This window comes from Podarcis tiliguerta, assembly GCF_965153285.1.
Source record: "Podarcis tiliguerta genome assembly, chromosome: 10".
NCBI lineage: Eukaryota > Metazoa > Chordata > Lepidosauria > Squamata > Lacertidae > Podarcis > Podarcis tiliguerta.
Window position 1 is genome coordinate 39,411,924 of NC_139543.1, and position 16,355 is coordinate 39,428,278.

The 16,355-nt window shown below is 40.3% G+C and overlaps 1 protein-coding gene and 1 long non-coding RNA gene across 5 annotated transcripts in view; one reads left to right on the plus strand and one right to left on the minus strand.

Moving 5' to 3' along the window:
- The window catches only part of LOC310658762, a 50,029-nt gene that overhangs the window by 17,712 nt on the left and 15,962 nt on the right, over positions 1–16,355 (plus strand). The gene's annotated exons all lie outside the window — the stretch shown is intronic.
- NTN4 (netrin 4) overlaps positions 10,437–16,355 on the minus strand; it is a 39,145-nt gene continuing 33,226 nt past the window's right edge. For all 4 annotated transcript variants that reach the window (XM_083401041.1, XM_083401040.1, XM_083401039.1 and 1 more), the window contains exons 8-10: positions 15,857–15,925; positions 14,482–14,652; positions 10,437–12,381 (exon numbers count right to left, since the gene is read on the minus strand). In XM_083401041.1, the coding sequence (XP_083257167.1) occupies positions 12,248–12,381; positions 14,482–14,652; positions 15,857–15,925 (374 nt within the window). In that variant the 3' untranslated portion in view covers positions 10,437–12,247. The remainder of the gene's footprint in view (positions 12,382–14,481; positions 14,653–15,856; positions 15,926–16,355) is intronic.

Here is a 16,355-nt window from a genome sequence, read left to right on the forward strand (position 1 = left end):
GTTTAAACGGCTTCCAATTAAAATTACACTAAATCCCTTCTGACCCCATTCTTTTCATTCCTCTGAAAATGGAATGTTTCTGAAGCAGTAATGGCTGCAGACACTGCCGAATGTATTTACCTTCCCGGGGCATTGCTTTCAATATGTATTAAATATTTTGCAAGTTACTAGGCATCTCCATTTGCTTAAGGAATCTGTAGAATGTTTGTTATAGCAGAGCTAGGCAGTTGTGCCTTTTTTTGTTTTAGATCTAAGGGCTGTATAAAAAATATGTATAATGAACTGCATAATCATAGTCAAATTTGTATTTTGTTTGATAGCATCTTGAGGATGTTGGCCTTTGCTTCTTGAAGATGTCATGACAGTCCAGAAACTTATTGAATGTAAGATTTGTTTTACATGCACTTTCTCTGCTTCCTCATTGTTAGCTCGCTTGTGTACCGCTACAACCTTGACAGCTGGAAACTTTTCCTCCACAAATAGAATTGTCCAGACTCTGCAAAGAAGCACGGAAAAGTGCGCCGGGGTAGGAGATATAATTCAAGGACTCTATGCTGTCCTTTCCAGTATTGCAGTCAGTGCTGGATTTACGTAAAAGCTAAACTAGCTATAGCTTAGGGCCCCACCCTCTTGGGGCCCCCAAAAAAATTTGAAGGAAAAAAAAACTGGATGTACATTTCCAAAATATAAGATAAAAAACAAATAAAATAAAACCTACATACAGCAACAGTGTTTTGTGTTGTGTAGGCTCCTATTTGTTATGTGCAAATGGCTTTAGATACCTACTAGGTCCATAAATTACCATACAGCATATATTCAACACAAAAAAAGCAACAGTTGTTGTTTTTTAAATGTATTTTTATTAAAGATTTTCTTGATTTACAAAAGTATGTGCAATGTCTCTCTCTCATATATTTTTCCCAATGTAACATTTATTTTTATTTTTTTACAATTCAGTTTCATTTGTTGAGACATTAGGAAGAATAGGGGGAAAGAGGTGGGGGGGGAAGATGAGTGGGGGTGGGGTCGGGTGGTGATGTTTCTATTTTACTTAATATATGTGGGGGTTTGTGTCATTGTTGCTTGTGCAGGTTCTCTGCTGTTCACTTGTATTCCTTTGGTGGTGAGAGAGGTTGGGGTTGGCCTAGGGTGTGGTTGTTTGTTTGTTGGTTGTGGTAATCTTTGTTTTCATGTGTGAGTGGGGTGGGTGGGTGGGTGTTTTGGATCAGGTTAGCCATATTGACTTGTATGCTGTTGGTGGATTTTTGTCATTGTCTTGTTGGGCTGTGTATGTGATAAAGGGAAGCCATACTGGGGTGAAGGCGTCTTTGTGACAATTTGTTGTTGACAAGGACAGCTGGACATATAAAGGACCTCATTATCTTCAGTAGCTTAGGGCCTCATCAAACCTAAATCCAGCCCTGATTGCAATGTTGTTTTTCACTCTCCAGTTGTGAGCATTAGACAGAGACTGCACACAGGAGGCTTCCTTATGTCATTGGTCTGTCTAGTTCAATACTGTCCGCTACAGTGACTGGCAGTGGTTATCATGGGTTTCAGACCGGGGACGTTCCTAGTCTGACGTGGAGATTCCAGGACCAATCCAGGCACCTCCTGCCTGAGAAGCAGATGCTCTCCCGCTGAGCTACATGTGTTGGGTGCTTCAGGTGGTAAATGCTGTAGGATGGACAGTGGTGGTGAGGAGTGGGAGGACAGAGCTGTGTGTGATGCTCGGAGCTGTATGTGCCCTGCACCCTGGTCTGCTGCTCACAGTTGTGGTGGAGGACACTGTCTCATTACCTGTGATGAAGCAAGATTCTATTGCCATTCCAATCATCTTCTCTAGTTGTGATGGGGTGGTGGGCAGCTTGACCTTTTCCACAAAAATCAATGTATATTGGGCCAGCCTTTTGACTGGCAGATAGGAAAGATAAGAAAGAACTGGAGACATTAAAAGTATCTTGTAATCTTGTCTGGATTTGTTTATTTTCAATGGTATAGGATACAAAGACCAGTACCCAGGTACTCATTGGTAGAAAGTCAGATTGTGCTGGCTGGCCCTGCCATGGCTATTGCACTTGCTGTTGCTCTCCACCACTTCATAGAATCATAGAGGTGGAAGGGACCCAAGGGTCATGTAGTCCAACCCACTACAATGCAGGAATCTCAGCTAAAGCATCCATGACAGACACAAGGAAGGTAATTTCTGTAAAGAAGAGTCCACTGATTGAATTCATTGTTGTCAAATATACATAGTTGCAGGGCAGAGCTGGTGGAGGGATGCTGATATGGAGCAGAATGCTTAAATAGGGCCCCAGTCAATGTGTAATCTAACATAAGTTTTTATGGAAGAAGACAGAACAGCATGCTCCCTCTGTAGCTGTCAATAACCTTGCCAGGGAATTTCTGGATGCTGTTGTGGAAAATAATCCTGTATTTTGGGTTGCCTTTGATGACAGATTCATGTAGAGCAGACCATGACAGACTACCTCCTTGCTGAGGTGGATTGCAGACAGCACAATAAACTACCCCAACATCTGTACTGGCTCCGTCCCTAAAGTCTTTCGGGGTGTGAGCGTTGGTCTAAAAAACACTTGGCAGCTTCGATTCTAAATGCCCCAGAGCCCACCTTGTCTCAACAACTCACAACCAGTTACTATTTACCAAGAACACTTTCTTGACTACCCTGCAATCCAACACAAGTATATGCAGGGAGCTGTCGTCAGTGGCTTCCCCACAACCAGATCTCTCCTCTGAAGAACTTCCCTCCTTGAGGAAAAGCATTCAGATTCAGCAGGTTTAAAGCAACATTAATTTAGCTGAGTATTTTTTTTTAATGGATGTGTGGTTTGGTTTTTATTTTTAAACTGTAGTTATCTACCCCAAGACTATGCAAAGGCATGAGAAGGAGATATTGAACTAAGCAAATAACACACAGTAAGACTCAGTATATTGACCTTTTAAAAAATATCATCAGTATGTTTGACCATTTTTATCAACTATTTGCTAACATAGAAAAGTTCTCCTTTAAATAGCAGTCATTATGACGGGTCTCCAAGCATGGCGGGTGGAGAGTTGAATTCTTGTCTTTGTTTTTTTGTTTCTCCCTTCTGAAGCTCTGTGGCAGGGAAACTGCGTAGTTCTAGCGGAGAATGGATACTTGCATACTTTGGGAAAGAGATTTGTGTTTGGTCAATGAAAGAGAAAACAAGCTAGGAGGTGATAAAAATGTCAAGGTCATAATGTTCATGGAAGCTTTTTGACCAGCCAGGAATTTTTATTAATTCTTTAAATGCAAATACCTAGGCACTGTGGACACGTTCCATACCTCCTGCAGAGCACTAGGTGGAAAATTACAATTAGCCTCCCAGAACGAAAATATAGTCCTGAGTACAAGAAGCCAAATTCTCCTTGTACAGAGATGCAAATTTATCCCCAGAGTCCCTCAGAATGTTCACTATTAGAATCGTATCAGGTTAGAATGGAGTTTTGGCCCAAGACCAGGACTTGTTTGGCTTCAGGGATGCTGTAGAAATGTTTCCAGTTCCTGGGTGACAAATATGCATATTGAATATTAGGTACGGGTTCCATCCAGTGGTGGATTTGTGCTAAGTGGAAGCACTTCTGCGGCTAGTGCAAGGTGAGGCACCTCATTTTTATCATTCCTGCCCTACTACTTGTAGCCCTTTGGGGTCTGTGCCATATACTACACTGTTCCAGAGGGTTCATGAACCCTTAGGAGAAATTTTAGGGGCTTTGGGGGCATGGAAATGTTGCACTAGGTAGGAGGCATCAGTGAAAAATCTGATGTCCTACCTCGTCCAAGGGGATGCACTTCAACAAGTGCAAAGCCACTGCTGTGAATACAGCCCTGTGTGTCTGATTCAAGTACATTCTGTCTTCCTGTGAATACCATCAAAGTCTGTGAGATACCTTACCAGTTGACAGGGCCAGCAACCCACTAAGGGTGCATTCCTATTTTAAAGGAATTACAGTAGTTCCATTGAGCTCAATGGGACTTACGTTTGAGTAGACATGCATAGGATTGTGCTGCCAGAGAGAGTTTATAAAGCCTAAATCATGCTACATTTTCTATCCCCTTCCCCCATTTTATTTTTTGCTCTACATACTCAGTGGATATAGTTTATTAGATGTGTTCACCTGGGAATTTTGGTGTTGCCCTGAAGAGCAAATTAAGATGAGGAGGCAGTAAGAAAACAGGTAGCCTCAGGATTCTGCTGCCTTGCCTGACAGCATCTGAGGAAAGAGCATTGAAACTAGGCCACCCATTTGCTGGTTCTAGACTTGCTTCAGGTCCCTCTTTGGTTAGCTTGCCTTGTTTTAGTTTGGTTGCCAGGTCCACTCTCTCACCTCCGTCGTTAGTTTTTTCCTCCCTTCCAATCCAGGTGTGGTCAACTGACCACTCATAAGAATGGAGGTTTCTTGGATAATTTGCTTCATTAGCTTTGGATTGAAAGTAGGTTGAAATTTTGGCCTGTTTTTTCTTTGGGGGAATTGTTACAGGTTCTGTGGGTGAAATCCCCAGTTCTTTTCAACATTGTCTTGTAAGTACCATGCTCGGAATCGGAAATAAATAGGGCTACTTTATCCAGCCCACAGATTAAAGGGCTTTGCACGGAGGAGTTCAAAGTTGATTTAAGTAGCTTCAAAAGGGAGGGGAGATTTGAAAGTCCATCTGACAGCTCCCGGAGTCTTTTACTGATAAAAGTTGGCAGTTATTTTCATAGGTTGAGCCTTTTTATCAGAGTAATTTGATAATTAGAGCTCACACAGCAGAGACTCAGTGGAGACTTGACCCGGCACCATTATCTCCCAGAAGTGCATCATGCTATATGGTAATTTTCATAATGGCAGACCCTTCCCCATGCAACATGCAAACTGTGCTATAGGTATGCAGGACACATACTTCAGGAAACTTGAATGTGCTCACAGTTGAACATGTGAATTAGCTGAGATTTTTTGCTTGGCCTTAAGTTCAATTCCTATGTAGAGCCCATCCCTTTTAAGCATCTTACCAAATGTAAATAATAGAAAGTTGTGCTTTTTATTCAGCCAGAAATTCAAGAGAGCTCTAATTTTGAAAGTAAAAGGTATGAGAACTACAGTTCCATTTGGCATATCTACTACAATTTAAGTGCAGAATTAGATCAGGAATTTTTAGCAGAAGTTGCTTTGTATTTTTATAGTATGCATCTTCCACTCTGAAACAGTAAAGTTCACATCCCAGTCTTAAAACAAAATAAGCTCTGGGTCTACATTTGACAAAGTGGTTGTTTTACTAAGCAAACATTAAGGAAAATTTGTGCTAACCAATACTAGATCGGTCATGTCATATATTTTCCCCCATTGATGATCAGCACAAAAGAACATCTAACATGTAATTCTAATTCTAGTGAAAAGCAACATAACTCCAGGATGCCTACTGACAAAAGGCATATATTTAATATAAAATACACAAATGTCTTTTTCTAGAGATACTGTATTTATTCTTTATACAGTGGTACTTCAGGTTAAGTACTTAATTTGTTCTGGAGTTCCGTACTTAACCTGAATCTGTTCTTAACCTGAAGCACTACTTTAGCTAATGGGGCCTCCTGCTGTTGCCGCGCCGCCAGAGCACGATTTCTGTTCTCATCCTGAAGCAAAGTTCTTAACCTGAAGCACTATTTCTGGGTTAGCGGAGTCTGTAACCTGAAGCGTATGTAACCCGAGGTACCACTGTAATTGTTTCTTTGTCTACAGTTGGGGAAATAATTTCCTTGGCACTAATGTTTTCCTTCTAGGAGTGATATAATAATTATCTAGTTCATTTCCCAGAGCAGAAAAAAAGTTATTTATCCTCAGTGTCCCTTTATGGTGTTTACACAAGAGGTATTCTTGTGAAAAGTCAACTTCAGGTCAGTGTTTGGTTTCAACACCAGTAACCACCTGAGTACGAATCACAGCTAGTGCTAGCAGAATCTATTGTCTGTAGGAAACTGCACAAGCAAAATACTGGTACATTCAAATATTTGTTGACTTGATCAAATGCAGAGAGCTTTTCTTTTGAACAGGAAAGACACAAAATAGGACATGGGAAGCACGTAGGCAAGAGTCCACTATCATTGAGTCTTACCGTGATTCCCTAGCCAGTGAGTTAAATTGGAGTTTAAAGACCCTCAACAATAATCTTACTACAACATAAAAATTGCATACAAGTAATAATAATACGATACTATTTAATACATATTTAATACAAAGCATACAAAGCAAATGTTTACGGTGCAATCAGATACTCAAACATGGAACTCAACTTGGTATTAATAGTCTTCTGGATTACTCTAGGCCTGCACATGTAGTGTCAACTAGCAGATTGTGTGGTGGGGCTGCACCACTCACTTGACCTCCCTCTGGCTGAGTTGCTACTGCATACCAACGGGGACAAGTTGGAAGTGAGGCCAGCATGGTGCAAACATGCTGGCAGAGCCAATCTGGTCTCCTGCCAGTGCTTGTACCACACCAACTGCTGCACTGCCTTGCTCCTGGAGGTGGGTCAGGTGACCAGCATGGCCCCACCACACCTTCTGCGACTGGTAGTATCTATACAATATGTGTGTGTTATTGTTTTTGTGTGTGCACAGAAAGATATAAGTGCATATCAGTTCTTACAAATCCTTCACTTCAAAAAAAATGCATTATTGGTGTTTTTTCTTCAGTACCAGTGGGTATACTGAGGAAGAGGAGTGCGGGGGGAGTGCACTGCCCCTGTCAGCGTGATCCCAGTGGTGTGCCATCCTGGCTGCCCCCCCCCTGCACTGGGCACCATGCTCCCGCAGGCGGCACGCCACACCCCCAGGATGCGCGTCATGCCCCTGCTGGCGGCGCACCATGCCCCTGGATGTGCGCCAGGCCCACCCCCGCCTGCTCTCTGCCACTGACTAAGACGAGTGATTTTCTTCCATAAAAGCAGGTGGTGAGGTTACCACTTGTAGCTTCTATTGCATGTCTGCATAAAATATGAAGAAAATGTGATGTTGACCACTTCTTACAAGGTATTCTCATTCTTTGTCATTAGAATGTACTAAGGATTTCATGGGATAATTTTTGTCCTCTGCACAAAAATAGATCACTTCTTTTCCAAGCTGCTGTGACTTCCAAGCTGTCACTCTTAATGAATGACTGTATGTACCAGTATGGAGCTGTGAGGGCCCAGCAGCAGTCAGTCTCCGGTTGGTCAGGTTTTGAGATCCATGTAAGGGCCTTATTGTCAGTGCAGGGAGGGGAGCAGAGGCCCCAACCCATTAGCCTAATTTGTACCAGCTTTCATTCAGTATTATTTCCTCTCATGGATCTGTCTTTATCTGTATCATTTCCAGCTGGCTGCATCAAGGTAAAAGTGAGTTGCCTCCATCAGCGCAGGTGGCCTTGCCCCCCATCATTTGACTCATGTCCTTCTGATTTATGCTGTGGCTCTGGGGACCTGAATTTATTTATGTTCTTATTCTCTCCTTTACTTTTTTTATCTTGTGTATTATAAATTGTAAGCTATTAATTTAAGGTGTAAACAGCCATTTATGTCTTTGCACTCTATAAATAAACTAAATAAATAAGACAATGAGTCAGTGGCCACTGGATATCCACAGAGCTCCACCACCACCCTTGTCACTTCATTTTCCAACTCACAGATGGAAAATGACAAAAAAGAAATATGGCAGGGAAAGTATTAGGTAAGGAGGGATGGGTGAGCATCTACATCCCCTGTGTGGGCCTGAGGCTGCCACAGCTGGCAGCTCTTAAGAAAGCAGAACATAACTGGAAGAAATACCAGCCAGGTATGGTGTGCTTGAATTAAAGAAGCCTTTTGAGGATGTTATGTACTGAGTTGAATAGGATCCAAAATGTAGCAGTCTGATTGGTCCTAGAACAATAGGATTCAGAATGCAGCAGTCTGATTGGTCCACAGGAGCCACCCAATCCAGCTCCAGGTGGAAGTGAATCCGCAACCTGATTGGCCCATTGTGTAAATAATGTAATAATAAAGCAGACATTCTGGGGGAACTCCCATTCCTCCTCACCACTATGAGCTGAATAGAGAGCATGAAATCCACTCTCGACTCCGAGTATATTTCAGAGGACTTGGCACAAAACTTTTAAGATCAGCTTGGGTGGGGAAGACACAACTGCCAGGCTTAGGATGTTAGCAGGTGGAGAGTTAATATTTCTTCAAGGATACCAGCTTGCTTAACTCCAAAATTAGGGCCTACCAGAAGGTATTTTTATGCCCAATCTTTTGTTCTAGGCACTGGGTTATATTAATATTTCAACATGCCTTGAAGTTTTTCCATATATAGAATATTTCCAGAAATATTTTTCCTGCTTGTTTTTCTCCCTGTGGCCCTGTCCTCCCTCAGATTAGTGAGGGACATGTGTAAATATTTTTCTTACTGAACTGTGGGAAAGGAGCTATGAGCTGCCTTGACCTTCGTGCAAGGTTAGATTTCGGAACTCACTGTCATTGAAAAAAAAATCAACAAGAAAGTACAGAAACCTTGGGGACCAGCAACTTTGGCGACTTATCAGTAAGCTATCTCTTCAGTGTGCTAGGAAGTGGCTGCTAAGGAAAGCTGAGTGTTTTTTTAAAAACACTTCACTATTGATATGGTACCAAGTAATCATATCTAAAAATAGAGAGTGCATATTTGTTCCAAATTTGCTTTGTTTATTTATGCCAATGCTAGCTCCCTATTTAGATACTTTGGTAGTACCAGATGTTCTTATAATTTTCTGCAACATATACATATCCCTGAAGATTTAGCCCATGGACGTAATTATACTAAAATACCATCTTTGTGTAATTTTCCATTGCGCACAGGCAATTTCTCTTCTGCACTGTCCATAAGTGACATAATGTGGAAATAGTTCCCTACTGGATATATTTAATTCCAGATCAGTAACAAAAAGAGTTCACAGCCAAGTGAAAGATTCATTTGCTGGTTTGGGGGGGGGGGAGTGTAGAAAAACTTATTGGATATTGGAGTATTTATCTCCTCTTCCTTCTTGGCCCCTGGAATTGGACTCATGCTGGATCATGAATGAAGTATGGGGTGTTTTTGAACTAAGCTGAAATTAATTGAAAGTCAGTGGGTTTACTCTGAGTAAAACGTAGCTGAATACCACCCATGGTCTATAATATTGCAGTGACAATGACAGTGATGCTATACTGAATATACCGTAGAGGAAGGAATGTCTCTCTCCAGAGTTCACAGTGTTACCTTCAGGAGAGTGCTCATACCATTTTCCAAATTAAAGCTAGATGTACCGTATGTTTCTATTTGTATGGAAAAGGGAGCACGTTTTACTTCATGATCTTTGGGGACACTTGCAGTACTGTGAATGAGATTTCTCAGTGTCATTTATGCTATGGTAAGCTGCTCTTGGCATGTGAAACTGAGAGCTCGTTATATTTCTTTAATTAAGAGACACAAAAATGTGGAAATCCCTTTTCGCAGAAGTAACTACGTGGTCTTTTGAGAATGTAGTGCCATCATTACACTGCTAATGCATGTAGACATTCATGTGAATCAGCCCTGGCAAGACTTTTTCTCAGAGTCAATAGAAATCGACAGACCTCATCTGCAGCACCATTAGAGAAGAGAGAAAGCGTACAGCCTCCAAATGAAAACTCCACAGCACAAAGGATTGCTGTAGAGGATTTTGCAGCTTTTGTTGTTCGCAGTGGAGCTAGCTGGATATTCCTTGTACTAAAGTGATACAACAGAGGAGTACAAAAGCTTCAAGCAGGATCATTAAATAGTACCTACATGGTGGGGTAGGGAACTGTGTCACCATTCCTCATAATGTTATGGGTAAAGGTAAAGGTAAAGGTAAAGGGACCCCTGACCATTAGGGGTTGCGGCGCTCATCTCGCTTTATTGGCCGAGGGAGCCGGCGTACAGCTTCCGGGTCATGTGGCTGTCATGACCAAGCCACTTCTGGCGAACCAGAGCAGCGCACGGAAACACCACTTACCTTCCCGCCAGAGTGGTATCTATTTATGTACTTGCACTTTGACGTGCTTTCGAACTGCTAGATTGGCAGGAGCAGGGACCAAGCAACAGGAGCTCACGCCGTCGCGGGGATTCGAACCGCCGACCTTCTGATCGGCAAGTCCTAGGCTCTGTGGTTTAACCCACAGCGCCACCAGCGTCCCATCATAATGTTATAGGCACCATCAAATGGAGGTCCATGACACATGAGTGATCAGATTCCATAACAGGAATAAATGTGTGAATGGTGCATATGTGTGTGTGTAGAGGGCATGGTGGTGGTGAATATCGTGTGAGAAGAAACCCATTTTTCTTGTGAAAAAATACTGTATATTTCCTTATAATCTTATGGACAGGGTTCTAGAAAATATGAATCCACAAGAAAAAATATTTGGAATCATAGTATATTTATTATATACATAAAATATAAAAACAAAATTTCAAAACAGTAACATTTTTGTGAATCCACAGGACCACAATAGAAAACATACCTATGAACCATGGATCAGTGAAGTGTTGTTATTTCAATGGTATAATAGCTCTTCCTTTATTTTTTAATGTATATAAATGGGATACATTTTGTGTCTGTTTACCAGAGAAGTATAGAATCTTGTGATGAATATGGCATTGATATTCCATAAATTTACACTATTTTGAAAGTTCTGTGTAGAAACAGAAAGAAAGAAACTTGCTGCTCAAGTTTAAATATTATAAAACAAAGGCCAAAGCCAGCATGAATTATGAACAAGTCCATGACATTTCAAAAAGCATTCCCCCCCCCATCCTTGTTTTCTCTTTTGGTGGTATATACAGTCTCATCATAGCTGATATTTATAGAATTAACCCATTAGTCTGAAGTTAGGACTTCATCTGAAATATATTAATTGCAAAAAATTACCCTTGAACTTTACTGAGTGGCCATTGGCATAAATGAATGAAAACTATTCCTTTTATCCTTTATAGTCGTGGAGTGCTTTTGTTCCAATATTCATTTTCCTGTGCCACCTCTGTTCCCCAACAATATTAGAATTTTCACACTGAAAGGGGGCAGGCAATAAAGTGCTTTATACAATCAAATGCTTACATGTGTATAATACCTCATAAAATAGAAGTGTTCCCATTTATACTTTATGGAACCAGTCTTTTCTTAAAACCAAAATTTTGATGAAAGGATAGGTTCTACTTTCATCTGTGCTGGCTCAAAAACAAACCAGAGTCCAACTTGGGTGTTGCAACATATTCCCCTTGGTTTAACTAACTAGAAAATTCCATCCAGAATCTTTTTAAGTGCCCCAAATGAAAATCTTATTAACTCCTTTTTAAGGATGTCCCACAGAGCCCTGTTGGTTAAATGCATGCCCTAATTAGTTATTACAGATTACTGACTTTGTATGTTTTCCAGTGGAGTTTTCCCACCAATATTGGTGTTATTTCCATACATGTATACTTCTAGAGATTTGCAGTAGACATTTAATCAAAACCTTCATCTTAGTTTTAATATACCAGTATAAAAAAACCCCCACATTCCATTGCTTCTCTCTAAATTGGTAGTCCTTTTGTCCGTTACTAGTGTATATTCATCTTCCCAAAGAACATGAGAGTGGGGTTCCAATTTTCAGATTCCTCAGTTGGTGCCAGTTCCACATACTTTAACGGGGGGTAAACAAAACACTTGTACAGCTGGACCCTAAAGCAGTATTGTCTATAAAGATTTAATTTAAGGGCTGTGACATAAGCCATATTTTGCTGAATAAATGAAATTTATTCCCAGGCAGGTTGGTCCAATACAGACAAGGTCTGTGAATGCAGTTCTGCCCATGGAGATCCTTTTACTACACTAAATAGATGATTGGTGGAAATAGATGATATGGGTAGGAGAACTGCAGGAGTGCAGCTATGCATGCACAGCCTATCGTTGGACTCACTTATTACAAGACCTCTACTCCCCCTATACAATCAGCTGAAGCTATTGGGTGGGTGGGGGCTCCGCTTCTCTTGTGAGGGTTTCACCCACAAACACTGTTTATACATAAGTGTTGCAATTGGGACCAAAGTGTTTAAGAATCAAAGTGAAAGGCTATGACTTTGAATACCTCTACACATACTTGGCACTATTCCTTTCCATTCCAGTTTTCATTTTGAGAGCCTTCTTTCCATAGCGTTTGCATTTTGTGCATAAACAAATGCCCCATTTGGCACTTTCAGCTACAATCTTTTAAAATTTCCAAGACATTTTTCCCCAGAGCTGGTTTCCATTGCTGGACAAAACTTTTCATATTGACTATGAGTCTGCCTGCTTGAACATCTTCATATCCAGCCACAAGATATTTCAAACCTTTGAAAACAAAATAGTCAGATATTTAATGGACTAGTACTTCATATTTATCCAAGTATGCAATCATAAAGGGAATTTACTTTTTATACTGTAAACCACTCTGTGATCTTCTGATGAACGGCAGTATATACATTTAATAAATAAATAAAATAAAATAGTTGTGTGTGCATATGTTTTGTGCATGTATGCATGTACATGTGTGTGTGTACACGTGCATAAAAAAGGTAAAGGTACCACTGACCGTTAGGTCCAGTCACGGATGACTCTGGCGTTTGTCTGCAGACAGGCTTCTGGGTCATGTGACCAGCATGACGAAGCTGCTTCTGGCGAACCAGAGCAGCGCACAGAAAACCCATATACCTTCCTGCCAGAGTGGTACCTATTTATCTATTTGCACTTTGACGTGCTTTTGAACTGCTAGGTGGGCAGGAGCTAGGGCCGAGCAACGTATGTGTATAATGCATATCTTTTTAATCCAGAAGTATATTTAATGTAAGAGGACATTACATTAAACTGTTCCAGAGAGTTGGGGGGGACCCTTTATATTAGAGTACAGTGGTACCTCGGGTTAAGAACTTAATTCATTCTGGAGGTCCATTCTTAACCTGAAACTGTTCTTAACCTGAGGTACCACTTTAGCTAATGGGGCCTCCCACTGCCGCTGCGCCACCACCGAGCAATTTCTGTTCTCATCCTGGAGTAAAGTTCTTAACCCGAGGTACTATTTCTGGGTTAGCGGAGTCTGTAACCTGAAGTGTCTGTAACCCGAGGTACCACTGTAGAAGTTGCGGGGCAACTGTAGGAGGAATCACCTCCTTTTCTCACAAGTTAGCATATGCTTCTATTCCATCAAAAAGTCATTCTGTGCTAAAAGTTGCGCAGTGCAGTTTACTCTTATGTAAACTGTGCCCTTTACTCTTACTCAACACTTATGCAGTGCACCAGTCTGGCTCACTTTTGTGCTTAATTGCATTTGGTTTGTGAAACTTTACTACTTTTTTGGGGTAGATGACAGAGCTACAGTATCACAAGCTCTGAAATGATCTCATCTGAGAAATTATTGCAAACGAGGTTTTTTTCCCTAGTAACTTTGAGGGTTTTTTTTTTAATGGTGAGACCATTTTATAAAGATACTTCACTATCCAAATATTACATAGTAAATCTACCCTCATAGCTCATTCAGTAGATCATGAGACTCTTAGGGTCATGGGTTTGAGCCTCATAATGGGCAAACAATTCCTGCACTGCAGGGCATTGACTAGATGACCCTCATGGTCCCTTCCAACTCTGCAATTCTATGATTCTATTATTTTAATACCTCCAAAGGAGAATAGGTACTTTGGAATCCACAGTCTATTGTTTTCAAATAACTGACCAGAGAAGCAGGTGTCCTTGAACTAATAATTTACTGAAACAGAAACTCTGGATCTAATTTGTATGTGCATGCAAAGGCCCATTCAAATACAGAATGTCTATCTGTACTTTATTATTTTAAATGAGATGTGTGCTTAGATATACATTGAGATGTGCCAGAATGTGGATGGGAAAGCACAGCTAGTCATATATAGAAATATATGAATATAGAAATATTTTTATGCATGACAAGAACTGGCTCAAGAAACATAAATTTCAGTTTAATACAGTGATTGTGTATATTGAGTGTATCTTCATTGATTTGCAAGCACAACCAATGCAGGTGTGATGGGAATATCTTACATTCTTTGGAGACAGGGTAACACTAGCTGCATTTTTTTCCCAAAATGTTGGGGAAGGAATTCTGCTTGTGTGCAGTTATGAGAGAAGATTCAAATTGACAAACACTGTGGCAGGGCTTTGATAATGATTAGTGCATGATATAACAGGTCCAAAGTGAAGCTAAAATTGAAAGGATTCTCTAGCATCACATTAAATTGCTTTAATTAGTAAGAACAGTGATTGGCATTTTAGTTTTCTGGAGTATCTATGTAATATTTTTTTCTACCACAAGAATGTGGAATATAATTTATATGTACTGACTATAAGAGTGGTTCTGATGGACATAAATAGTAAAAATAAATAAATGATGATTATAAAGACCTGATTTTCATAATAAATACCTACCAGGATTAAGTACTGGGCAAGTGCAGCCTCTGTTAGTCCATGATTCTGGGTACAGAATCCGCTTCCCTCGTAAAATCTTAAGCTTTGTAGATTTCAGTACTTTTTGGATCTTCACATTGACCTCAGCATGGGAGCCTTTATCATGAGCAGATAAAATCTTTGCCTTCAGCACTGAATAAAGAATATAACTTCTGTTTTCATTCTAGTACATTGGTACATAGGTTAATCTTAGGCACCATCAGCGTGTGCACTGCAAACTGTGAGCCTCTTTGTACTTTCAGGGTGGGTGTAATTGTTGCTACGGCTAGTGTGATATAGAGATATTTCTATATATTTCATCTGATGCAAACAGAAAAGCTCTTGATTGAGTCAAAAATAAACTGTGCCAGATCCTCTCCTTGATGAGCCTGTTCAGCCTTTGCCAAAGACAGGGTGCAGGGAGATGCTCAGTGACCTGATTTTTTTAGGAAATACTGAGCACATACACAGCTGCTTCTTCCCATTGGAATTACTTGGAACTGCTGCTAAGCTGTCATTTAAAACTTTTTCACAAAACTACAAAATACAGCAATGGTTTCCTGTAGCCCGACTGCCTGTTCCCATTGTTGGCTTAAAATACATGTATTTTGGCAAAGAGAAGTAATCAGTTTAAAATAATCTAGCCATTTAGAGTTTCATAGTTTGGTTCTTAGAAATTTACAGATTAAAAAGTGCCTGGGAGTTTCTCTCCCCCCCCCCTGCCCATCCCCCATAAGCCATGCATGGATGAATTTAAACTGATAGAGTCTCCCTTTGAGAGTTAGTAGTCTAATTGGCATCACAAAAAGGACTTTATATTGGTGATAATTTATAGAAAAAGAGGTTTGTCTACATATTAAATGCTGGTTTTCTCCCAGGACACATTTTCTAGGCAAATAGACCATTTATTAGAAGATAAAAAATGTTGGAGAAATTGTACATAGCAGACAAAATATGCATGCAGCCATGCAGGTCCAATAGAAATAAACTTGCAAGGCAAAACAAGTTGTATTACCAAGCAAGCAAAGTTCCAGTTTTGCTTGGGGGAAAAAAGTCTATAACTCAGGGGTCAGAAACCGTGGCACTCCAGATATTGTTGGTCTTCTGTATCTATTGTCTCTGACCATTGGCCATGCTAGCTGGAGCTGATGGAAGTTGAAATCCAACAAAATCTGGAAGGGGGTGGGTGTCCCATCCCTACTATATCTAGTGCACCACTTAAATGAACCTCTAGTTTTACTAATATAAATACTACCATATCTCCCCGTCGTAGTAGCTTTGTTGACAGTTTACACTGATAAAGGAAACTGTTGACAGCATAGGCAATTTGAATAATATATTTTGATTTTTAACTCACCATATGTATATTTCATGCCACAGAAGATCTTGGAATTTCTTAAAACTTGGTCTTTACATTCACATTTTCCTACAGAAACACAAAAATACCTCTCTCTTTAAGCACTATTTGATGAAATATTTTAGTTACCATTATTTCATATTGTATTCACCAGAATGTCTAGATTCAGCTGCTAAACTGGGAGGGAATGGGATAGTGGCAACAGCATGTTACTAAACATTTTAAGTACTGAATGGAAAAGAATTTTTGTAGCTGCTCACTGGATCCTGGATATATCTATATCTACAGAGAGTGTGTGTGTTTTGGGTGTGTATACAGTATGGTTTATTTTAGCTTGATGGAAAATATCAGCTGAGATTACATATCTGATATTCAAACAGTGAACCTAACCAATTATAATAAATAATTCCACGTGATCTATAGTTCATTTCAGATGTTATATGAACACATAGGAAGAATGAGATCACACACATGTGACCTCCACATGTTCGTTATAAAA